Below are 27,150 nucleotides of genomic sequence, written 5' to 3' on the forward strand. Positions count from 1 at the left end.
ATTCCAGCATATACAGGACCAGTGATCACAGTAACCCATTATATGTGTCATACATAGTGTATTGTGTGTCATAATTCCAGCATATACAGGACCAGAGATCACAGTAACCCATTATATGTGTCATACATAGTGTATTGTGTGTCATAATTCCAGCATATACAGGACCATGAATCACAGTAACCCATTATATGTGTCATACATAGTGTATTGTGTGTCATAATTCCAGCATATACAGGACCAGTGATCATAGTAACCCATTATATGTGTCATACATAGTGTATTGTGTGTGATAATTCCAGCATATACAGGACCAGTGATCACAGTAACCCATTATATGTGTCATACATAGTGTATTGTGTGTGATAATTCCAGCATATACAGGACCAGTGATCACAGTAACCCATTATATGTGTCATACATAGTGTATTGTGTGTCATAATTCCAGCATATACAGGACCAGAGATCACAGTAACCCATTATATGTGTCATACATAGTGTATTGTGTGTCATAATTCCAGCATATACAGGACCAGTGATCACAGTAACCCATTATATGTGTCATACATAGTGTATTGTGTGTCATAATTCCAGCATATACAGGACCATGAATCACAGTAACCCATTATATGTGTCATACATAGTGTATTGTGTGTGATAATTCCAGCATATACAGGACCAGTGATCACAGTAACCCATTATATGTGTCATACATAGTGTATTGTGTGTCATAATTCCAGCATATACAGGACCAGAGATCACAGTAACCCATTATATGTGTCATACATAGTGTATTGTGTGTCATAATTCCAGCATATACAGGACTAGTGATCACAGTAACCCATTATATGTGTCATACATAGTGTATTGTGTGTCATAATTCCAGCATATACAGGACCAGAGATCACAGTAACCCATTATATGTGTCATACATAGTGTATTATGTGTGTCATAATTCCAGCATATACAGGACCAGCGATCACAGTAACCCATTATATGTGTCATACATAGTGTATTGTGTGTCATAATTCCAGCATATACAGGACCAGAGATCACAGTAACCCATTATATGTGTCATACATAGTGTATTGTGTGTCATAATTCCAGCATATACAGGACTAGTGATCACAGTAACCCATTATATGTGTCATACATAGTGTATTGTGTGTCATAATTCCAGCATATACAGGACCAGAGATCACAGTAACCCATTATATGTGTCATACATAGTGTATTGTGTGTCATAATTCCAGCATATACAGGACCATGAATCACAGTAACCCATTATATGTGTCATACATAGTGTATTGTGTGTCATAATTCCAGCATATACAGGACCAGTGATCATAGTAACCCATTATATGTGTCATACATAGTGTATTGTGTGTGATAATTCCAGCATATACAGGACCAGTGATCACAGTAACCCATTATATGTGTCATACATAGTGTATTGTGTGTGATAATTCCAGCATATACAGGACCAGTGATCACAGTAACCCATTATATGTGTCATACATAGTGTATTGTGTGTCATAATTCCAGCATATACAGGACCAGAGATCACAGTAACCCATTATATGTGTCATACATAGTGTATTGTGTGTTATAATTCCAGTATATACAGGACCAGTGATCACAGTAACCCATTATATGTGTCATACATAGTGTATTGTGTGTCATAATTCCAGCATATACAGGACTAGTGATCACAGTGAGCCATTAGATGCGGCAGTAGGTCCATCCTGCCTGAGCTGAATGCTTTTATTTTAGATGTGGGCAACATTCCAAGAACATACAGCACTATTAGAATTCTATTATATTACTATTTCTATTGTGGTAATATTGAGGGCTTGGGAGGGGGGTTTCCAGGCAGAAGGAAACCCCCCCTGCGTTTGCCTATGGTGCAGCGCAAGCTGTACACAGGAACCAGCCAAATTCCTACGGCAGGTCAGGTCATCCACTACTGTGCGTAAAGGTTCTCGATGTTACTGCTATATTGCGTACTGATCAGGCTGTGAATAAATGGGCGGCATTATGGAGGTGCCGTGCGTATGCATACATTAGCATATTCTCGCAGCGGCCGGGTGCGTGCGTCTCTGCATCTGTGCGTTCCTTGCTGAATCAGGCCCTCAGTCAGGACTCAGGAGAGCGCGCAGGGAGGGAAGGAGAGTAATTGGCTGGGGAGACTCCGCCGCACAGCGATTGGCCGGGGAGATGCAGCCGCACAGTGATTGGCCGGGGAGACGCAGTCTTACAGGGATAAGGGGGGTCACACAGCCTCCTAGCCTCCCCTCACACCTCATTATTACCCCATGCCTTATTACCATTGCCCTATGCGGGGACACTCACCCGCTGTCACAGGGAGGGGGCACAGTCACACCCGCAGACTTATGGTGCAGAATACAGCAGCCCAGCGCCGGTCACATGGTCTCGTCACATGATCTGGTCACCGCTAGGAATGTATTCGGAGCCCTGTAGAGGGCACTAGACTTCCTGTATTTGCGTTCCACCTTATTTCCGGTCTGTGCGTTCCACCTGCTCATCCCCCTCCCTCTGAGACGCCGGCAGCTAAGTTCCGGGTGTCCTGTGTGCAGCAGCAGAAGGCGCAGAGAGAGCGAACTAGCAGGTAATTGGGTCTTATTGTACAGGAGGAGCAGCCTGTGGTGTCATTATTATACAGGAGGATCAGCCTTTGTTGTCATTATTATACAGGGAGAGCAGCCTGGGGTGTCATTATTATACAGGAGGAGCAGCCTCTGGTGTCATTATTATACAAGGGGAGCAGCCTGTGTTGTCATTATTATACAGGAGGAGCAGTCTGTGGTGTCATTATTATACAGGGGGAGCAGCCTGTGGTGTCATTATACAGGGGGAGCAGCCTGTGGTGTCATTATTATACAGGGGGAGCAGTCTGTGGTGTCATTATTATACAGGAGGAGCAGCCTCTGGTGTCATTATTAAACAGGGAGAGCAGCCTGTGGTGTCATTATTAAACAGGGAGAGCAGCCTGTGGTGTCATTATTAAACAGGGAGAGCAGCCTGTGGTGTCATTATTATACAGTAGGAGCAGCCTCTGGTGTCATTATTATACAGGGAGAGCAGCCTGTGGTGTCATTATTAAACAGGAGGAGCAGTCTGTGGTGTCATTATACAGGTTGAGCAGTCTGTGGTGTCATTATTATACAGGGGAGCTACCTGTGTTGTCATTATTATACAGGAGGAGCAGTCTGTGGTGTCATTATTATACAGGGGGAGCAGCCTGTGGTGTCATTATACAGGGGGAGCAGCCTGTGGTGTCATTATACAGGGGGAGCAGTCTGTGGTGTCATTATTATACAAGGGGAGCAGTCTGTGGTGTCATTATTATTATACAGGGGGATCAGCCTGTGGTGTCATTATTATTATACAGGGGGAGCAGCCTGTGGTGTCCTGTTATTATTATACAAGGGAGCAGCCTGTGGTGTTCTGTTATTATTATACAGGGGGAGCAGCCTGTGGTGTCATTATTATTATACAGGGGGAGCAGCCTGTGGTGTCCTGTTATTATTATACAGGGGGAGCAGCCTGTGGTGTCATGTTATTATCATTGTACAGGGGGAGCAGTCTGTGGTTTCCTGTTATTATTATACAGGTGGAGCAGCCTGTTATGTCCTGTTATTATACAGGGGGAGTATCCTGTGGTGTTCTGTTATTATCATTATACAGGGGGAGCAGCCTGTGGTGTCCTGTTATTATCATTATACAGGGGGAGCAGCCTGTGGTGTCCTGTTATTATCATTATACAGGGGGAGCAGCCTGTGGTGTCCTGGTATTATTAATATACAGGGAAAATAGCCAGTTGCGTCCTGTTATAATAATAATAATAATACAGCAGGAGCAGCATATGGTGTCCTGTTATTATTATGCAGGGGGAGCAGCCTGTGGTGTCCTGACCATGTCATTCCCAACCCATATGAAACTGTATGTATGAGGATGGTTCAATAAGTAAGGTAACAAGACCTCTCACGTGTGTAATGTTCTCTATTTCATTCTAATTACCCACCAGGCCAGAGCAGGTAGACCACTGCTTCACCATTACACTGCGCCTCATATCAGTTATACTGTCCCAGCATCAGGTGTAAGATGGCGGGGCTGGCGGTAACATGGGCACACACATTAAGGTGCATAGTGTGATCAGATTTCTGTGTATAAAGGGCAAATCACCAGCTGTAATTCATCATTAGCTTATTGGGGTGTACGGTGATAATGTCATGGTAACAGGTTTGGGGTTGGTGTCTTTGATAATGGCAGGACATACATTCTAGATGAGCAGCCAAGCACGTCCACTCAGCCAGTCACATGCATGAGTTGTTTCAGCGCTACCATTGGGAGGTACTGGACCATCCTCCCTACAGCCCTGACCTGGTACTAAGTCATTTCCATCTCTTTGTACCATGGAAGAAGTACCTGGGTGGAAGGCGATTCACAGCCGATGGTGAAATTCAGCATTCGTCATATCCTGGCTTCAGGCCTTGAACAAATGCTTAGACAAGTACGGGGACTATATGGATAAATAATCTGTACTAAGGCCATACTAATTATTATACGTATATGTACAATGTGACTACATTTACACAATGAGAGGTCTTGTTACTTTATTATACCACCCTCATATATACCAGATGATGCATAACAGGAGCTGGGGAAGGATGTGTGAGAAGGACACAGACAGGCCATGTAACAAAGGGCAGCACTCCCTGAGCTGAGACTGTCTGTCAGGGCGTCTTGTTATCCTGAGCAATAGAGACTCTCTCAGAGACAGCCAGTGGCTGTGACAGTCCCCAGATCCTCAGAGTGTCACTGATTATCCCCCAGGACATGTCTCACCCCACCCTACGCTGCACACACACGGCCGGCAGGCTGGTCACACATGTAACATACATCTGAGGTGCGGTCATTTGTCATTTCATCATTTGTGCAGAGTGACTGATGGGATTCTGTATTGTGTAACCCTTTGTGTGTCCCCTGGGCTGCCTGCTGTCCTATCCCTGTGTTATTAACCTCTTCTGTTCCCTTCCCCCTCCCCTGTGTTACTGACACCTCTGTACAGCTGTTACACCCCCTGTTGTGTGCTCTGTATTCCTACGTTACTTCCCCTCTCCCCATATCTGCACCCCTTCTGCTTTCCTGTGTACTCTCCCCTCACACCCCTGTTACCTGTATGACCTCAGTATAGTCACAGACTCTCTCCCCATATCTGCACCCCTTCTGCTCTCCTGTGTGCTCTCCCCTCACACCCCTGTTATCTGTATGACCTCAGTATAGTCACAGATTCTTTCCTTTCCTGGAATAAATGTAAAACAAAAGAATAAATCCCAACATCCCTAATTCATGTGTTTGTAAAAGATTCACGTGGAGCAAATTGCACCAAATATGCGTCTGGGAGGAATAAGACCCCCGGCCAGGAGAGGAGCATTGGTGTAACCTTATACAGTACAGCGTTGTGTGACGGCCTCTGAGGAGCCTTATGGGGCTGGGTCACAGGAACCTCTGACAGACACTGACCAGGGCTCTATGGCTGGGGGGAAAGGGGAGACTTACTGGTCACTCAGTGTAACATGTCTGACTGTTACATGTGTTCTCTGTGATGTGTATTCTATTTATTCCTAGATAGTCCTGCTGGAGATCATCTATCTGCTGACTGGGGAGGTGAGAGGGTCTGGGGGTGTTACAGTGACACACTTATATCTATAGTAATAATACAGGGACATGACTGGGGAGGTGAGGGGATCTGGGGGTGTCACAGTGACATCACTTATATCTATAGTAATAATACAGGGACATGACTGGGGAGGTGAGAGGATCTGGGAGTGTCACAGTGACATCACTTATATCTATAGTAATAATACAGGGACATGACTGGGGAGGTGAGAGGATCTGGGGGTGTCACAGTGACATCACTTATATCTATAGTAATAATACAGGGACATGACTGGGGAGGTGAGGGGATCTGGGAGTGTCACAGTGACATCACTTATATCTATAGTAATAATACAGGGACATGACTGGGGAGGTGAGAGGATCTGGGGGTGTCACAGTGACATCACTTATATCTATAGTAATAATACAGGAACATGACTGGGGAGGTGAGGGGATCTGGGGGTGTCACACTGACATCACTTATATCTATAGTAATAATACAGGGACATGACTGGGGAGGTGAGGGGATCTGGGGGTGGCACAGTGACATCACTTATATCTATAGTAATAATACAGGGACATGACTGGGGAGGTGAGGGGATCTGGGAGTGTCACAGTGACATCACTTATATCTAGTAATAATACAGGGACATGACTGAGGAGGTGAGGGGATCTGGGGGTGTCACAGTGACATCACTTATATCTATAGTAATAATACAGGGACATGACTGAGGAGGTGAGGGGATCTGGGGGTGTCACAGTGACATCACTTATATCTATAGTAATAATACAGGGACATGACTGGGGAGGTGAGAGGGTCTGGGAGTGTCACAGTGACATCCCTTATATCTATAGTAATAATACAGGGACATGACTGGGGAGGTGAGGGGACCTGGGAGTGTCACATTGAAATCACTTATATCTATAGTAATAATACAGGGACATGACTGGGGAGGTGAGGGAATCTGGGACTGTATGCAGTGATATTTGGTGTCTCCTCTAATACACAGGATTACACAGTAGTGAAGAAGACATCCGGTGAGCATGAGACTCCCAGCAGCCGTCCCCGTGTGTCAGGAGGACTGAGCAGGACCCAGAGCCCCATCACGGTGCCTCCACCTCACTCACTGATACATGAGAGACACAATGATCAGAAAATCCTGGAACTCACCAAGAAGAACATACAGCTGCTGATTGGAAAGGTGACTGCTGGGAATGGGACATTATACAGTAACACCAGGGGATGTGTCTGGGTGATGAATGGAGAGGTGACTGCTGGGAATGGGACATTATACAGTAACACCAGGGGATGTGTCTGGGTGATGACTGGAGAGGTGACTGCTGGGAATGGGACATTATACAGTAACACCAGGGGATGTGTCTGGGTGATGACTGGAGAGGTGACTGCTGGGAATGGGACATTATACAGTAACACCAGGGGATGTGTCTGTGTGATGACTGGAGAGGTGACTGCTGGGAATGGGACATTATACAGTAACACCAGGGGATGTGTCTGGGTGATGAATGGAGAGGTGACTGCTGGGAATGGGACATTATACAGTAACACCAGGGGATGTGTCTGGGTGATGACTGGAGAGGTGACTGCTGGGAATGGGACATTATACAGTAACACCAGGGGATGTGTCTGGGTGATGACTGGAGAGGTGACTGCTGGGAATGGGACATTATACAGTGACACCAGGGGATGTGTCCGGGTGATGACTGGAGAGGTGACTGCTGGGAATGGGACATTATACAGTAACACCAGGGGATGTGTCCGGGTGATGACTGGAGAGGTGACTGCTGGGAATGGGACATTATACAGTAACACCAGGGGATGTGTCTGGGTGATGACTGGAGAGGTGACTGCTGGGAATGGGACATTATACAGTAACACCAGGGGATGTGTCTGGGTGATGACTGGAGAGGTGACTGCTGGGAATGGGACATTATACAGTAACACCAGGGGGTGTGTCTGGGTGATGACTGGAGAGGTGACTGCTGGGAATGGGACATTATACAGTAACACCAGGGGATGTGTCTGGGTGATGACTGGAGAGGTGACTGCTGGGAATGGGACATTATACAGTAACACCAGGGGATGTGTCTGGGTGATGACTGGAGAGGTGACTGCTGGGAATGGGACATTATACAGTAACACCAGGGGATGTGTCTGGGTGATGACTGGAGAGGTGACTGCTGGGAATGGGACATTATACAGTAACACCAGGGGGTGTGTCTGGGTGATGACTGGAGAGGTGACTGCTGGGAATGGGACATTATACAGTAACACCAGGGGATGTGTCTGGGTGATGACTGGAGAGGTGACTGCTGGGAATGGGACATTATACAGTAACACCGGGGGATGTGTCTGGGTGATGACTGGAGAGGTGACTGCTGGGAATGGGACATTATACAGTAACACCGGGGGATGTGTCTGGGTGATGACTGGAGAGGTGACTGCTGGGAATGGGACATTATACAGTAACACCGGGGGATGTGTCTGGGTGATGACTGCTGGGAATGGGACATTATACAGTAACACCAGGGGATGTGTCTGGGTGATGACTGGAGAGGTGACTGCTGGGAATGGGACATTATACAGTAACACCGGGGGATGTGTCTGGGTGATGACTGGAGAGGTGACTGCTGGGAATGGGACATTATACAGTAACACCGGGGGATGTGTCTGGGTGATGACTGCTGGGAATGGGACATTATACAGTAACACCAGGGGATGTGTCTGGGTGATGACTGGAGAGGTGACTGCTGGGAATGGGACATTATACAGTAACACCAGGGGATGTGTCCGGGTGATGACTGGAGAGGTGACTGCTGGGAATGGGACATTATACAGTAACACCAGGGGATGTGTCTGTGTGATGACTGGAGAGGTGACTGCTGGGAATGGGACATTATACAGTAACACCAGGGGATGTGTCTGGGTGATGACTGGAGAGGTGACTGCTGGGAATGGGACATTATACAGTAACACCAGGGGATGTGTCTGGGTGATGACTGGAGAGGTGACTGCTGGGAATGGGACATTATACAGTAACACCAGGGGATGTGTCTGGGTGATGACTGGAGAGGTGACTGCTGGGAATGGGACATTATACAGTAACACCAGGGGATGTGTCTGGGTGATGACTGGAGAGGTGACTGCTGGGAATGGGACATTATACAGTAACACCAGGGGATGTGTCTGGGTGATGACTGGAGAGGTGACTGCTGGGAATGGGACATTATACAGTAACACCAGGGGGTGTGTCTGGGTGATGACTGGAGAGGTGACTGCTGGGAATGGGACATTATACAGTAACACCAGGGGATGTGTCTGGGTGATGACTGGAGAGGTGACTGCTGGGAATGGGACATTATACAGTAACACCAGGGGATGTGTCTGGGTGATGACTGGAGAGGTGACTGCTGGGAATGGGACATTATACAGTAACACCGGGGGATGTGTCTGGGTGATGACTGGAGAGGTGACTGCTGGGAATGGGACATTATACAGTAACACCGGGGGATGTGTCTGGGTGATGACTGCTGGGAATGGGACATTATACAGTAACACCAGGGGATGTGTCTGGGTGATGACTGGAGAGGTGACTGCTGGGAATGGGACATTATACAGTAACACCGGGGGATGTGTCTGGGTGATGACTGGAGAGGTGACTGCTGGGAATGGGACATTATACAGTAACACCGGGGGATGTGTCTGGGTGATGACTGCTGGGAATGGGACATTATACAGTAACACCAGGGGATGTGTCTGGGTGATGACTGGAGAGGTGACTGCTGGGAATGGGACATTATACAGTAACACCAGGGGATGTGTCTGGGTGATGACTGGAGAGGTGACTGCTGGGAATGGGACATTATACAGTAACACCAGGGGATGTGTCTGGGTGATGACTGGAGAGGTGACTGCTGGGAATGGGACATTATACAGTAACACCAGGGGGTGTGTCTGGGTGATGACTGGAGAGGTGACTGCTGGGAATGGGACATTATACAGTAACACCAGGGGATGTGTCTGGGTGATGACTGGAGAGGTGACTGCTGGGAATGGGACATTATACAGTAACACCAGGGGATGTGTCTGGGTGATGACTGGAGAGGTGACTGCTGGGAATGGGACATTATACAGTAACACCGGGGGATGTGTCTGGGTGATGACTGGAGAGGTGACTGCTGGGAATGGGACATTATACAGTAACACCGGGGGATGTGTCTGGGTGATGACTGCTGGGAATGGGACATTATACAGTAACACCAGGGGATGTGTCTGGGTGATGACTGGAGAGGTGACTGCTGGGAATGGGACATTATACAGTAACACCGGGGGATGTGTCTGGGTGATGACTGGAGAGGTGACTGCTGGGAATGGGACATTATACAGTAACACCGGGGGATGTGTCTGGGTGATGACTGCTGGGAATGGGACATTATACAGTAACACCAGGGGATGTGTCTGGGTGATGACTGGAGAGGTGACTGCTGGGAATGGGACATTATACAGTAACACCAGGGGATGTGTCCGGGTGATGACTGGAGAGGTGACTGCTGGGAATGGGACATTATACAGTAACACCAGGGGATGTGTCTGTGTGATGACTGGAGAGGTGACTGCTGGGAATGGGACATTATACAGTAACACCAGGGGATGTGTCTGGGTGATGACTGGAGAGGTGACTGCTGGGAATGGGACATTATACAGTAACACCAGGGGGTGTGTCTGGGTGATGACTGGAGAGGTGACTGCTGGGAATGGGACATTATACAGTAACACCAGGGGATGTGTCTGGGTGATGACTGGAGAGGTGACTGCTGGGAATGGGACATTATACAGTAACACCAGGGGATGTGTCTGGGTGATGACTGGAGAGGTGACTGCTGGGAATGGGACATTATACAGTAACACCAGGGGATGTGTCTGGGTGATGACTGGAGAGGTGACTGCTGGGAATGGGACATTATACAGTAACACCAGGGGGTGTGTCTGGGTGATGACTGGAGAGGTGACTGCTGGGAATGGGACATTATACAGTAACACCAGGGGATGTGTCTGGGTGATGACTGGAGAGGTGACTGCTGGGAATGGGACATTATACAGTAACACCAGGGGATGTGTCTGGGTGATGACTGGAGAGGTGACTGCTGGGAATGGGACATTATACAGTAACACCGGGGGATGTGTCTGGGTGATGACTGGAGAGGTGACTGCTGGGAATGGGACATTATACAGTAACACCGGGGGATGTGTCTGGGTGATGACTGCTGGGAATGGGACATTATACAGTAACACCAGGGGATGTGTCTGGGTGATGACTGGAGAGGTGACTGCTGGGAATGGGACATTATACAGTAACACCGGGGGATGTGTCTGGGTGATGACTGGAGAGGTGACTGCTGGGAATGGGACATTATACAGTAACACCGGGGGATGTGTCTGGGTGATGACTGCTGGGAATGGGACATTATACAGTAACACCAGGGGATGTGTCTGGGTGATGACTGGAGAGGTGACTGCTGGGAATGGGACATTATACAGTAACACCAGGGGATGTGTCCGGGTGATGACTGGAGAGGTGACTGCTGGGAATGGGACATTATACAGTAACACCAGGGGATGTGTCTGTGTGATGACTGGAGAGGTGACTGCTGGGAATGGGACATTATACAGTAACACCAGGGGATGTGTCTGGGTGATGACTGGAGAGGTGACTGCTGGGAATGGGACATTATACAGTAACACCAGGGGGTGTGTCTGGGTGATGACTGGAGAGGTGACTGCTGGGAATGGGACATTATACAGTAACACCAGGGGATGTGTCTGGGTGATGACTGGAGAGGTGACTGCTGGGAATGGGACATTATACAGTAACACCAGGGGATGTGTCTGGGTGATGACTGGAGAGGTGACTGCTGGGAATGGGACATTATACAGTAACACCAGGGGATGTGTCTGGGTGATGACTGGAGAGGTGACTGCTGGGAATGGGACATTATACAGTAACACCAGGGGGTGTGTCTGGGTGATGACTGGAGAGGTGACTGCTGGGAATGGGACATTATACAGTAACACCAGGGGATGTGTCTGGGTGATGACTGGAGAGGTGACTGCTGGGAATGGGACATTATACAGTAACACCAGGGGATGTGTCTGGGTGATGACTGGAGAGGTGACTGCTGGGAATGGGACATTATACAGTAACACCGGGGGATGTGTCTGGGTGATGACTGGAGAGGTGACTGCTGGGAATGGGACATTATACAGTAACACCGGGGGATGTGTCTGGGTGATGACTGCTGGGAATGGGACATTATACAGTAACACCAGGGGATGTGTCTGGGTGATGACTGGAGAGGTGACTGCTGGGAATGGGACATTATACAGTAACACCGGGGGATGTGTCTGGGTGATGACTGGAGAGGTGACTGCTGGTAATGGGACATTATACAGTAACACCAGGGGATGTGTCTGGGTGATGACTGGAGAGGTGACTGCTGGGAATGGGACATTATACAGTAACACCAGGGGGTGTGTCTGGGTGATGACTGGAGAGGTGACTGCTGGGAATGGGACATTATACAGTAACACCAGGGGATGTGTCTGGGTGATGACTGGAGAGGTGACTGCTGGGAATGGGACATTATACAGTAACACCAGGGGATGTGTCTGGGTGATGACTGGAGAGGTGACTGCTGGGAATGGGACATTATACAGTAACACCGGGGGATGTGTCTGGGTGATGACTGGAGAGGTGACTGCTGGGAATGGGACATTATACAGTAACACCAGGGGGTGTGTCTGGGTGATGACTGGAGAGGTGACTGCTGGGAATGGGACATTATACAGTAACACCAGGGGATGTGTCTGGGTGATGACTGGAGAGGTGACTGCTGGGAATGGGACATTATACAGTAACACCAGGGGATGTGTCTGGGTGATGACTGGAGAGGTGACTGCTGGGAATGGGACATTATACAGTAACACCGGGGGATGTGTCTGGGTGATGACTGGAGAGGTGACTGCTGGGAATGGGACATTATACAGTAACACCGGGGGATGTGTCTGGGTGATGACTGCTGGGAATGGGACATTATACAGTAACACCAGGGGATGTGTCTGGGTGATGACTGGAGAGGTGACTGCTGGGAATGGGACATTATACAGTAACACCGGGGGATGTGTCTGGGTGATGACTGGAGAGGTGACTGCTGGGAATGGGACATTATACAGTAACACCGGGGGATGTGTCTGGGTGATGACTGTATCATTGTGTGTGTCAGGTTCTAATAAGGTGTCAGGATGTCACTGTCTATGTCTCCATGCAGGAGGAGGAGTATATAGAGAACAGGGGTCTGTACAAGGACGTGATGATGGAGAATCACCGGCCCCTCACATCACTGGGTAAGAGGAGACTGTCATTTATTGTACAGGGGAAAGATTAGGTATGGGGGCCTCCTATATACAGTTCATCCAGAAAGTTTTCACAGCGCTTCACTTTTTCTACATTTTGTTATGTTACAGCCTTATTCCAAAATGTAGGCAAATGGTAGACAGTGCTATCGGATCAGGAATAATTTAATATAGTACATACAGATGGAAATATTTAAATATTGCACAAATTACATAATATAAAGAATCAAAATATAAACGTCAAAATATATCATCAATTAAAAATAAAAATATATAGTGTTACTTAGATTGTTAGTCAAACACAAAAAGCAGTTATACAGTCAGGTGTATAAATATTGGGACATTGACAGAATTCTCATATTTTGGCCTCTAGTCACCACCACAATGGCTTTGAAATGAAACAAACAGGATGTGCATTACCTGCAGACTTTCAGTTTTAATTTGAGGGTAATTACATCCAAATCAGGTGAACGGTGTAGGAATTACAACGGTTTCTATATGTGCCTCCCACTTTTTAAGGGGCCAAAAGTAATGGGACAAACTAAACAATCCTAAATCTAACTTTCACTTTTTAATACTTTGTTGCAAATCCTTTGCAGGCAATTACAGCCTGAAGTCTGGAACGCATAGACATCACCAGATGCTGGGTTTCATCCCTGGTGATGCTCTGCCAGGCCTCTACTGCATATGTCTTCAGTTCCTGCTTGTTCTTGGGGCATTTTCCCTTCAGTTTTGTCTTCATCAAGTGAAATGCATGCTCAATCGGATTCAGGTCAGGGGATTGACTTGGCCATTGCATAACATTCCACGTTTTAGCCTTGGTTGCTTTTGCAGTATGCTTCGGGTCATTGTCCATCTGCACTGTGAAGCGCCGTCCAATGAGTTCTGAAGCATTTGACTGAATATGAGTATATAATATTGCCCGAAACACTTCAGAATTCATTCTGCTGCTTTTGTCAGCAGTCACATCATCAATAAATACAATAAATACAAGACAGGCTGCCATATGCTTTTTACTAAGGAGTGGCTTCTGTCTGGCCACTCTACCATATAGGCATGATTGGTGGATTGCTGCAGAGAAGGTTGTCCTTCTGGAAGGTTCTCCTCTCTCCACAAAGGAATGCTGTAGCTCTGACAGAGTGACTGGGTTCTTGGTCACCTCCCTGACTAGGGCCGTTCTCCCACGATTGCTCAGTTTAGACAGCCGGCCAACTCTAGGAAGAGTCCTGGTGGTTCCGAACATTTTCCATTATGGATGATGGAGGCACTGTGCCCATTGGGACCTTTAAAGCAGCAGATATTTTTTTGCACCCTTCCCCAGATTTGTGCCTCGAGACAATCCTGTCTCGGAGTTCTACATGACAATTCCTTGGACTTCATGCTTGGTTTGTGCTCTGACATGCACTGTCAAGTGTGGGACCGTATATAGACAGGTGTATGCCTTTCAAAATCATGTCCAAACAACTAAATTTACCATAGGTAGACTCCAATTAAGCTGTAGGAACATCTCAAGGATGATCAGTGGAAACAGGATGCACCTGAGCTCAATTTTGAGCTTCATGGCAAAGGCCGTGAATACTTATGTACATGTGATTTCTTAGTTTTTTTTTAGTTTTTTTTATTAAATTTGCAAAAAACTCAAAAAAACTTTTTACACGTTGTGTATAATTTTGAGGACAAAAATGAATTTATTCCATTTTGGAATAAGGCTGTAACATGACAGAATGTGGAAAAAGTGAAGCATTGTGAATACTTTCCGGATGCACTGTACACCTCATCTGATAATCACATGTATACAATGTACTCAGTCACTGTGTGTCTCCTACAGATGGACCCAGTAACAGAAATACCCCAGAGAGATGTCCCCATCCTCTTTATTCACAGGACTGTACAGAGGAGAATCACAGGATCCCACAAGAGCATCAGGTAGATGGGATTTAGGGTCTCACTAATATACCTCAGTGACCAGTAGCGCACGCAGGGGGGGTTTCTGAGTACCTAGAAACCCCCCCTGTGCACATACAGACAGCTCGAGGCGAGCCTTCCTCCGCACGGGCTGTCAAAAAGCGTAGCACCTCTGCCTCATCGCGATAGCTATAGTTAACAGGACAGGGAACCTTCTCTCTGCACTCATGTTTCTGAACCCTCCCCCTCTACACACGCTGCTGCTGCACGGAGCTCTCTCCACAACCCGGACAGTCACAATGGTGAGTTAACTCTTTGAAAACCTCAATGTTTTCTAGAGTAATTGCTTAAGAATACTTCTACATGGATGCTCCTCCAATACATGTGTAGCCCTGGCATTATTACAAATAAAGGAAGTTTATATTTTATATTTTCAATGTTGTTGATGTTTTTTTTTTTTACCAGTGCTAGCTATTTACATGTAATTGTGTGTTGGTGTGTATGTATATATATATATATATATATATATATATATATATATATATATACACACATATATATGTACAGTATGTGTATTTGCGTGTATGTGTGTTTATATATATATATATATATATATATATATATATAATGTGTAATGTTTATTAAAATATGTTTTTTTTTCTGAGATTGGAGATTCGGAAACCCCCCTTTAATTATCCTGCGTTTGCCCCTGTCAGTGACTGTCACTATATGATGTGTACAGAAGCTGTGTGTATCTCACTGTGCCCTACTCCTAGTAAAACCTAGAACCCAGTGATATATTGCTGTGCGTTGTCGGGGAGCTATGTGGTAACATTACACTGACAGGATAACAGTGACACTGAGGGCAGGTGACACAGGGAGATATGTACCAAGGCTTGGAGAGAGGAACAGTTACACAAAGTGACTGGAGGAATAATATGTAATAAGTGTATGGAGACGGGAGAGAGAGGGAATATAGTGTTCACTCTAGGTACTGCGCCAGGTAGGGTGCCAGACCTAGAGAAAGGGCACTTCTGCGCCCGCACGACCAATTAAAAGGGGCATGTCTTCAAGACTTGTCCCCTTTTCGCCACTCTTGGGGGCGTGCACAGCACTTACAGACATGCTGGGCGGCCCCCAAGCGCTGCGGTCACTGTGAATGAATGCCGGGCGCATGCGCCAAGCTGCTGCATCGCCATTTTCCCCATGTGCGGGACAGAACCCGCAGGCCATTTCAGCAGGGCGCTGCGCCAGAGGGCAGGGTGCTTTCTGCCCTTTAGAAATAGGGCAGGACGCGGTGCCCTGCTAAAACACCCTAGCGGGAACGCTAGTAATATATGAGCAATAACACTGTGTATATAGTAAGTGACTGGAGGAATAATTATAATATGTAATAAGTGGAGAGAGAGGGGAATATATGGGTAATAACACTGTGTATATAGTAACTGGCAGGAGGTATGATATGTATAATATGTAATAAGTGGAGAGAGAGGGGAATATATGGAGAATAACACTGTGTATATAGTAACTGGCAGGAGGTATGATATGTATAATATGTAATATGTGGAGAGAGAGGGGAATATATGGAGAATAACACTGTGTACATAGTAAGTGGCTGGAGAGATGATATGTATAATATGTAATAAGTGGATGGAGAGGGGAATATATGGGCAACAACACTATATATAATATAGTAAGTGACTGGATGAATAATAAGTATAATATGTAATAAGTGGATGGAGACGGGAATATATGGGCAGTAACACTGTGTATATATTAAGTGACTGGAAGAATGATAAGTATAATATGTAATAAGTGGAGAGAGAGGGGAATATATGGATAATAACACTGTGTATATAGTAAGTGACTGGAGGAATAATAAGTATAATATGTAATAAGTGGAGAGAGAGGAGAATATATGGATAATAACACTGTATATAGTAAGTGACTGGAGGAATGATAAGTATAATATGTAATAAGTGGAGAGAGAGGAGAATATATGGATAATAACACTGTGTATATAGTAAGTGACTGGAGGAATAATAAGTATAATATGTAATAAGTGGAGAGAGAGGAGACTATATGGATAATAACACTGTGTATATAGTAAGTGACTGGAGGGATGATAAGTATAATATGTAATAAGTGGATGGAGATGGGAGAGAGGAGAATATATGGATAATAACACTGTATATAGTAAGTGACTGGAGGGATGATAAGTATAATATGTAATAAGTGGATGGAGAGGGGAATATATGGGCAATAACACTGTGTATATAGTAAGTGACTGGAGGGATGATAAGTATAATATGTAATAAGTGGATGGAGATGGGAGAGAGGAGAATATATGGATAATAACACTGTATATAGTAAGTGACTGGAGGGATGATAAGTATAATATGTAATAAGTGGAAAGAGAGGAGAATATATGGATAATAACACTGTGTATATTGTAAGTGACTGGAGGAATGATAATGTGTTTATTGTAGAGAAGTGTTGGACTCATCAAACCCAATATAGGCACTTACAGCTCAGAGCGACACCTAGAAAGTTACTAGTGGAAGCTATATGCACAGTGGTTCCTGTTTGTCTCCGTACACAAGTTCACCCGCTGTGGATGCCAGGCTGGCAAGCTTCTCACTATCTTATCTAACCTGCATTGCAAACAAAGTGGAAGCTGCTGAAATCAATTTGGCAATACTCTTCAGGTGCATGAACGGGAGGGGTTATACTAAACAAAAAACAGAACGGGGGATGTCCCCCAGCACACTAAGCTGTACCTGCAACAATACTTCAAACCTATTCTTTTTTCATGCACCTGAAAAGTATTGCACTTGGCGGGCATGCTGGTACTTGTAGTGCTTATTGTAGGTCCCAGGGGTGACTCCCAGGTAAGCTAGCTCTCAATTTGGATGTATTTCTGTATGTGCCTTTATCATGAGGCCTTACAATAGAAAATGACATAGTCCAGAGTGAGTACTGTTATCAGGCAGTGTAGGGACCACCAGTGTCAGAGAAGCCGTGAAGTTGGCCTGGTGGCTTACCATGTATTGGCAAATGCATGCAACATATATCTCTGATTTTCTATTGCCATATAGTTTTAAAGTATTGCTGCAGATACAATTTAGTGTGTTTTGGAACATCCCCTTTTCTGTTTCTTTGTCTAACCTGCATTGCATCAGATTGCCGGTCACAGCGTCTTCCATAGCCGCAGAATATCAGTCCTATTATGTAATATGTATTCTGGTCTGAACGCCTTTGCATTACATTACAAATGATTGCCGGATCCGTGCCTAGCAAAGCTTTCTTCCTCTAAGCTGGAGATGATGATTTCGGACATCTCTGAACAGGTGAATGTTATCTTTAAAATTCATCTTTACATGGTAAGTTATCCAGCTCTGGTGGCTTTATTGCGGAATATTATACAATCTTGCTCCCCAACGTTGTTCCCTTCCTTACTGCTATTTTACTTACCCTCCATACTGAAGGTCCTTCATAAACTATGTTCAATGAAGCCTATATGAACCCTCCTCAGAAAATTCAGAGATGTTCTCTTCTGACCGACCAATGACTTTATCCAACCAGGACTTTAAAATCCTGGTGACAATCTAAGCCAACCACATATACACCATTCTGCCCAATCTCGTCACCCCCCTCCCCCCCCACACACTCACAGCCCACCTTTACCTGGGGCTCACCCACAGTCAGTAGTCCACACAGCATATCAGCATGGCTGTCACAGCCATTGCTGCAGCCTTCCACCACTGTGCCCACATAGCGTCTAACCTGCCGATTAGCCCGGTTGCCCAGAGGCCTCTGTTAGAGTTTTGTGGTTTCTCCTCTAGAGAATGTTTAGATCACAGAGCGTTTCTGGTTCTCTCACTTTATAATCTTTATTTACGTGTCTTCCCCCTCAGCCCTATGTATAAACTAAAGCTGGGGTGATCCTGTTACTATGTTCAGTGTCTACCACCTCAGCCTTATGTATAAACTGGAGCCAGAGTGAGCCTGTTACCATGTTCCGTGTCTTCCCCCTCAGCCTTATGTATAAACTGAAGCTGGGGTGATCCTGTTACCATGTTCGGTGTCTTCCCCCTCAGCCTTATGTATAAACTGAAGCCTGGGTGATCCTGTTACCATGTTCCGTCCCCTCAGCCTTATGTATAAACTGGAGCCGGAGTGAGCCTGTTACCATGTTCCGTGTCTTCCCCCTCAGCCTTATGGATAAACTGCAAGCGTTCCTCTGTGAAGGACAGTGAGCCAGGGGGTTAGGGTGACTAGGGAACAACTAGGTCTCCCTATTGCAACCAAACCCAGCTTTGGCTAGAACTGCTCAGAGGCGCGGAGTCTAACCCACTTGGTGGTCTTCACCAGTGACCCCTCCAATCGAGATTTGGGTTTTGCTGCACCAAGCAGGCAGGTTGCGGCCCTCTGGACAGGTACCTGGGAGTGGCAGAAAGACCAGAACTATATTAAATGAATTGTATGTAAACAATGGAGGTGGACTTGAGAGTGTCAAAAATCCTAGTCGCAGGCTTGCTAGAACACACAGGGAAATGTACTGGGAACAGCAACAGATGCAGGTGCTGATTTGCACAGAGGGACACAGAGAGAAGTGGACACAGGCATGTACTGGGGATTGCTATATATGCAGGTGCTGATTTACACAGACAAACACAGAGTAGAGTGGACACAGGCAAGCAATGTATATGAGTACACACAAGCTTCAAATCAAATACAAATGATCACCCATCATTACATTTTTTAACATAGGTTTTATTTGGCTACAATAACACAGGAAGACGACTTTGGAAACAAAGAAAAGATAAAAAGTGTGCTTATCTTTTAGAATGGTACCCAGTCCTCTTAGGTACTAATGTCCACAAATAGAGAGCCTGGGTCAGCTGGCCTCAACACGTTTTGTCCTATAGGGACTTCCTCAGGAGGGTTCACTGCTGAGAAAGTCCCTATAGGATGAAATGCGTTTCTCAGGAGTGGTCACTCCTGAGGAAGTCCCTATAGTTTGTGTGTACTCATCATATACATTCCTGTGGAGTACTAAAAGGGATACTAGGAGATATTTGGAAATACATTACTACAGGCTATAAATATAGAATCATTTGGTACGCAGCCTTTATTACATTTGCCATAATATATATGAAGGAAATACACTATATTATCCCTCACCCTTATGGAGTTGATTGAGCTCTTTTAAGGTGATCCAGCTGATGACATCCAGTCTAATTAATAAAAATACGTATAAATAATGGTGTAGGACGTGTTTTACCACAAGTTTGTTGCTTCCACAGTAGGGATCCTTTCTAGAAGGATGTATTTTATATATTTGTGTTTTGTAATTTTTTTAGGTTGATGTTGCGACTAATATTAAGGCTGAAGATATAGAGAGAGAAGAGACATATGTGACTGATAATAAGGCTGAAGATATAGAGGGAGAAGTCGAGACTTTTGTGACTGATATGAAGGCAGAAGATATAGAGAGAAAAGAAGAGACGTATGTGACTGATATGAAGGCAGAAGATACAGAGGGAGGAGAAGAGACGTATGTGACTGAAATTAAGACAGAAGATATAGAGGGAGAAGATGAGATGTGTGTGACTAATATAAAAGCAGAAGATTTAGACGGAGAAGAAAAGATGTACGTGAGGAGTGGTCAGCAGTGTAAGGAGGAGGAAATCCCTACAGATATCAGCACAGGTGAGTAATAAAGACTTATTACAGAAAAGAGTCACATACTCCTTGCATTACAACACAGGGCCGTAACTAGCTATGGGCAACTGGTTGCAGAGGCTCTGTGGGCAGCACTTTTAACGCCCCCCACCGGCCCTTGCTCCTGGCTAGCAGTATGCCTGCAGCCAGGATTGCTGCTGCAGTACCCGGGGATCATCCTGTGGAAGCTTCAGATGAGCATCCTGGCCAGTATATGCAGCCATTTGTTGCACTTACTGAAGCAGCGGGTCACGTCTCTTCCATGTAATGTAATTACTTTGCATGCTCAATGGGTGGGGCCGGCACAGGACGCAACCGTGCCCTGCTACAGCCCTGCCACAACAATCCCTTATTCTACACGCTCAGCCAAAGCTTGGCCTGGCCTACTGATACTACATAGGATAATATACTGAATATTTGTGCTCACTTCCTAATAAGAAGGACTAGTAGACATTTCTGTACGCTGAAGGGATCACCATGAGGGTGGGGAACACGTCTTTGGGATGCAATAATTTCCGCCCACACTGCTCTCCTGCTTTTTCTTAATGGAAATTTGCAATAACAAAAATATTTCATGTAAATATTCCCCAAAATGGCGACCTCTGCGCATTCCCAGCTTCTCTCTCCGTACATCCCATGGATATTGCACATCTTTCCTGTAAGCCTGGAGGCAGCAGTGTCTTGTTCACGTGCCTTCAGCTTTCATGGTCTAGTAAAGGCCTGGCCAACCTGTGACCCTCCAGCTGTTGTGTAACTACACATCCCAGCATGCCCTGCCACAGTTTTAGCATTTCCTAATAGCCAAGCTGCGGCAGGTCATGCTGGGACTTGTAGTTTTACAGCAGCTGGAGAGCCACAGGTTGGCCAGGCCTGGTCTAATATGTCAGAACACATTATATCTATAGTATATGAGATATTCTCACCAGCGCAAGTAAATTATTAAAACAAACAGTCTGCGCCTGGGTTACCCATATTGTCCATTTGCCCTAGTGACGCCTTTGTCTTTTGGTCTTCCTGCATATTGGAGTTTCCTGTTCATGCCTTCCGTACTAAGGAGACCAGTCATGTAACACGTCGTGTTTAAGTCACAATAATTTTGTATTCCTTCATGATGACTAAATATACTGTAATAAGTGTCAGGCTTATCACAGGAGGAATGTAATTATCCTGTTACTGTGATATTGAAATTATATTTAATTTTGGTTTCCTGATGTGATAACTTATGTAGAGAGGTTTGGGCTGGACCCCCGCTGTGTTATATACATTATCTGTATGTAAAGAACTGATGTGGCTCTGTAAGGTGTATACCCTCTGACTATCTGAAAGGAGAGAACCTGTGTAACACACTGTATGCTTTGGAGTAACTGTCTTTGTATAGACATATTCTATGAGCAATAAATATCTAATTGCTTTAGACACCTGCATCTGCTCGTATCCTATGACTACCAGAGTAGCACCAAACACTACTCCCAGCTGTTCTGGTTTGAGCCCATTGTCTCCAAGCTCAGTCTCTCTGCTAGATACCCTGTGCAGACTGGTCCACAGTGAGAGATCAGAGGCAATTAGCCAACACCACTCAGGAGGCATTGGGAGGAGTCAGTAACAGGCGGTTGCTGACAGTAACAATCCCTAGGAGTGTTCAAGCCCAAAAAAATTCTATGATCACTTGGAGGAACAAGGACATCTGGCACTTTGGGGCTTGTCACCTCCGCTGACAATCTGTGTGTATCCAGCAAAGGACAGTATAGGGATTTGTTCATATTTTGCTCAAAACATTTAAGCTTGCAGCCTGGCGTCAGGAGTTCCTAATTTCCTGTAAATTCCTACTCTATGAATGATCCTTCATACACCACTAACTTGTAGTTACTTGTAGTCATCCTTGCCTCCCAGCTACAGGATCTAATTGTGAAACAAAAACCTATTGCCACGCGGCTGGTACCATGTAACGTATGGGTAACATCCAGGACTGGCCTATTTTATTTTGTTTGAAAATTGTGCCAAAAGACCTGAATGCTGTCAATCAAGCCGATATGAGGCTGTTTTGGGTGTGTCTCACTACCATATGCTTGTTTAGGCGTTAGCCTCTGGATCTGGGAGGTGAGCACATGTTACCAGAAGTCTAATGGTGTTTGATGTATGTACAATATAGATACTTGCAGGAACCTTGATACTGGGCTGCAAGCTTAAATGTTTTGCTGAAGTCCTTGTGCTTGGATTGCTAGATGTACCCAGGTTTGTAGTGGTGACGCCAATGCCGACAACAATTGTCTTTATGTTTTGTATTAGAATAAACATGTAAACGCTGTGATAATTATAACATAGCATAATATGTGACCATTATACATTGTACCATGACACAACGGAACTTCCCCATTTGTTGCTAATTTGGGGACCTGTAGTCTCTATTGGGAAAACTATCCCTGGTACAGGGAAACATTACTTTTATCATATATTTATTTTATTCCCAGCAGATGGATGTAACAGAAGGAAGATCTCAGAGGGACATCTCATCTTATCTACAGATGGTGACATAGAAGATCACAACATCACCCGAGATTCTCTAGGACAAACCCCTAACACCACAATTATACATCCAGCACCTCACATTGCACATGTGTCATCTGATCCCTCTGATTATGGGGAATGTTCTCCTGATACCTCAGATAGCGGTACACCTATTACAGCTCCTGCAGTAGATACAATATTTTCCTGTTCTATAGATGCCCAACAGTACACAAAAGTCATTAATGACCAACCAACTAAGACCAGTACAAAGCCCCATACATGCTCTGAGTGTGGGAAATGTTTCATCTATAAATCAGATCTTGTTACACATCAGAGAAGTCACACAGGTGAGAGGCCATTTCCATGCTCTGTGTGTGGGAAATGTTTTGTCTATAAATCAGCTCTTGTTATACATCTGAGACGTCATACAAGTGAAAAACCGTTTTCATGCTCTGTTTGTGAGAAATGCTTCAAAGACAAAACATATCTTGTTAGACATCAAAGATGTCACATGGGTGAGAAACCATTTCCATGCTCTGAGTGTGGGAAATGTTTTACACAGAAATCAGAACTTTTTATACATCAAAGAATTCACACAGGTGAGAAACCATTTACATGCTCTGAGTGTGGGAAATGTTTTACCAGAAAATCACTTCTTGTTATACATCAGAGAAGTCACACAGGTGAGAAACCAATTTCATGCTCTCAGTGTGGAAAATGTTTTACAAGAAAATCAAGTCTACTTAGACATCAGAGACATCACACAGGTGAGAAACCATTTCCTTGCTCTAACTGTGGAAAATATTTTACACATAAATCAAATCTTGTAAGACATCAGAGAAATCACACAGGTGAGAAACCATTTCCATGCTCTGAGTGTGGGAAATGCTTTACACAGAAATCAGAACTTGTTGCACATCAGAGACGTCACACAGGTGAGAAACCATTTCCATGCTCTGAGTGTGGGAAATGTTTTTCACAGAAATCAGAACTTGTTATACATCAGAGAAGTCACACAGGTGAGAAGCCATTTACATGCTCTGAGTGTGGGAAATGTTTTACCAGAAAATCAGTTCTTATTAAACATCAGAGACGTCACACAGGTGAGAAACCATTTCCATGCTCTGAGTGTGGGAAATGTTTTACACAGAAATCAAATCTTGTTACACATCAAATAATACATAAAAAACATGAGCTTAAGACATAAAACACAATACTTTAAGCAATTCGAATGCTTCAAATCTTTTGGCTACTCTGTTGTGTTTTGAGTACCAGTAATAGCAGAATGGACAATGCACAGTGCCATCCGTGGACAAACATTGGTACTTTTCCCACACAACAATCAACCTTAATAAAAGGAAAGTATATATTACACAGTCATGGACAACTGAAGGGAACAGGAAGGGAAAGATGTCTTTTGTATTGCTAATCAAAAGCAAGTAGTCCTCAGTCTCCTTGAATTTTAGCCAAGAGATCCATGTGGTGACAAATTGCCAATGTCAGTCCATTATGGAGAACATCACATCTTCCATCTGATGTTATACGTGTGATGTAATGAGTTGCTGTAATTGTCATTACCTGTGTGTGATGGGGATCAGTGAAGCATAGATTATAGTAGCACACTGCCTGTTATATACTCACAAACACACACACAGTGCTATGTATGTCCTCTCATCACTCTGCATTTCATTCCACTGACCAATTGGCTCAGATGTAGGCCTGTGTCTTATCAGCCAGACTATATCTTACCATTCAGTCTTAGGGGGCAACTAGCTGAGGGGGCAACTAACTGTGGTAATACACAAAGTGTGCAATAACTAAGTGGGTTTTCTAAACAGTTAAAAAAGGGCAACAAACATTGAAAACCATCTGTGATCAGGTAATTTCATAATCAAACTTGACATTTAGTATTGTACTGTCCTACAAATTTCAACTTTTAATCCAAAATCAACATGTGTTAAAAAATTGATTTTTCCTATATCACTCCATGGTATCTTCTCTAAGGCTATTACATCCATCACTCTCCCTGTATGTCACCCCTCTGTACACATTGCCTCCTCATTACTCTACTCCCCTCTTATATACACACATGAGCTTTTTCCTATATCACTCCATGGTATCTTCTCTAAGGCTATTACATCCATCACTCTCCCTGTATGTCACCCCTCTGTACACATTGCAACCTCATTACTCTACTCCCCTCTTATATACACACATGAGCTTTTTCCTATATCACTCCATGGTATCTTCTCTAAGGCTATTACATCCATCACTCTCCCTGTATCTAACCCCTCTTTACACATTGCCGCCAAATGAATCTACTCTTCTCTTATGTACACACATGAGATTTCTTGTTATCTATATACACTGAATTAACTGACAAACATCTTTAACCTGTTGCCATAAAAATATTTCATACACCTACAACTATAATTCTTTCTCCTGATTCTTTTAGCTGGTGACCTATCTCAAAATCCAGGCCCCACTCATAACAGAATATAAATCCAGCAAACCTCATAAACATCATGTTTCTCCCATCACCCTCCCAGTCACTATAATGTGCCTTATGGAATGCTGCTCTGTCTGCAACAAATTTACATCCATCCACGACCTTTATCTCATAGAACCTCAACCTTCTGGCGATAACAGAAACATGGCTCACACAATCAGACACTCCCTCCCCTGCAGCACTGTCACACAATCAGACACTCCCTCCCCTGCAGCACTGTCACAATCAGACACTCCCTCCCCTGCAGCACTGTCACACAATCAGACACTCCCTCCCCTGCAGCACTGTCACACAATCAGTCACTCCCTCCCCTGCAGCACTGTCACACAATCAGACACTCCCTCCCCTGCAGCACTGTCACACAATCAGTCACTCCCTCCCCTGCAGCACTGTCACACAATCAGACACTCCCTCCCCTGCAGCACTGTCACACAATCAGACACTCCCTCCCCTGCAGCACTGTCACACAATCAGACACTCCCTCCCCTGCAGCACTGTCACACAATCAGACACTCCCTCCCCTGCAGCACTGTCACACAATCAGACACTCCCTCCCCTGCAGCACTGTCACACAATCAGACACTCCCTCCCCTGCAGCACTGTCACACAATCAGACACTCCCTCCCCTGCAGCACTGTCACACAATCAGACACTCCCTCCCTCCCCTGCAGCACTGTCACACAATCAGACACTCCCTCCCTCCCCTGCAGCACTGTCACACAATCAGACACTCCCTCCCCCTGCAGCACTGTCACAATCAGACACTCCCTCCCCCTGCAGCACTGTCACACAATCAGACACTCCCTCCCCCTGCAGCACTGTCACACAATCAGACACTCCCTCCCCTGCAGCACTGTCACACAATCAGACACTCCCTCCCCTGCAGCACTGTCACACAATCAGACACTCCCTCCCCTGCAGCACTGTCACACAATCAGACACTCCCTCCCCCTGCAGCACTGTCACACAGTGACCTACACGTCACACACCCCCAGGCCTGGTAATAGTAAAGGAGGTGGGGTAGGAATATTACTGTCCCAATCTATCACATACACAGATCTCCCACAGGTACCATCACTCACATTACATCATTTGTACATTCTATCAGGACTGTCACCCCTTTCTCTCTGCGTGTTGCTGTCTATCACCCACCTGGGCCACCCCAACAATTTCTGTTACATATTTCTACCTGGCTCCCTCACTTCCTATCCTCAGACATCTCCACCATCATCATCATGGGTGATATCAGTATCACTACTGACAGTCCCCAATCACCTCATGTCTCCAATCTACTCTCTGTAACCTCCTCTCTCAGCCTCTCCCAATGGTCTCCTCTACTCATCAGGAGGGTCACTGCCTAGTTCTGCTAACACCAAGGAAGAAGTAGAAGAGGTTG

General features: G+C 45.3%; 1 protein-coding gene across 2 annotated transcripts in view; it reads left to right on the plus strand.

The window, feature by feature from the left end:
- Nucleotides 1-26,090, plus strand: part of LOC148436362 (uncharacterized) — a 98,154-nt gene extending 72,064 nt beyond the window's left edge. The window contains exons 1-6 of one of the 2 annotated variants that reach the window (XM_088464978.1): nucleotides 5,654-5,688; nucleotides 6,690-6,881; nucleotides 13,024-13,099; nucleotides 14,937-15,034; nucleotides 20,380-20,728; nucleotides 23,209-26,090. In XM_088464978.1, the coding sequence (XP_088321104.1) occupies nucleotides 13,066-13,099; nucleotides 14,937-15,034; nucleotides 20,380-20,728; nucleotides 23,209-24,452 (1,725 nt within the window). In that variant the 5' untranslated portion in view covers nucleotides 5,654-5,688; nucleotides 6,690-6,881; nucleotides 13,024-13,065 and the 3' untranslated portion in view covers nucleotides 24,453-26,090. Of the gene's footprint in view, nucleotides 1-5,653; nucleotides 5,689-6,689; nucleotides 6,882-13,023; nucleotides 13,100-14,936; nucleotides 15,035-20,379; nucleotides 20,729-23,208 lie in introns of those variants that run through there. The other variant, XM_088464979.1, reaches the window with a different exon arrangement.
- Nucleotides 26,091-27,150: the final 1,060 nt, after the last annotated feature.

The sequence above is a fragment of the Taudactylus pleione genome, unplaced genomic scaffold, assembly GCF_031769625.1.
Source record: "Taudactylus pleione unplaced genomic scaffold, aTauple2 ptg001781l, whole genome shotgun sequence".
NCBI lineage: Eukaryota > Metazoa > Chordata > Amphibia > Anura > Myobatrachidae > Taudactylus > Taudactylus pleione.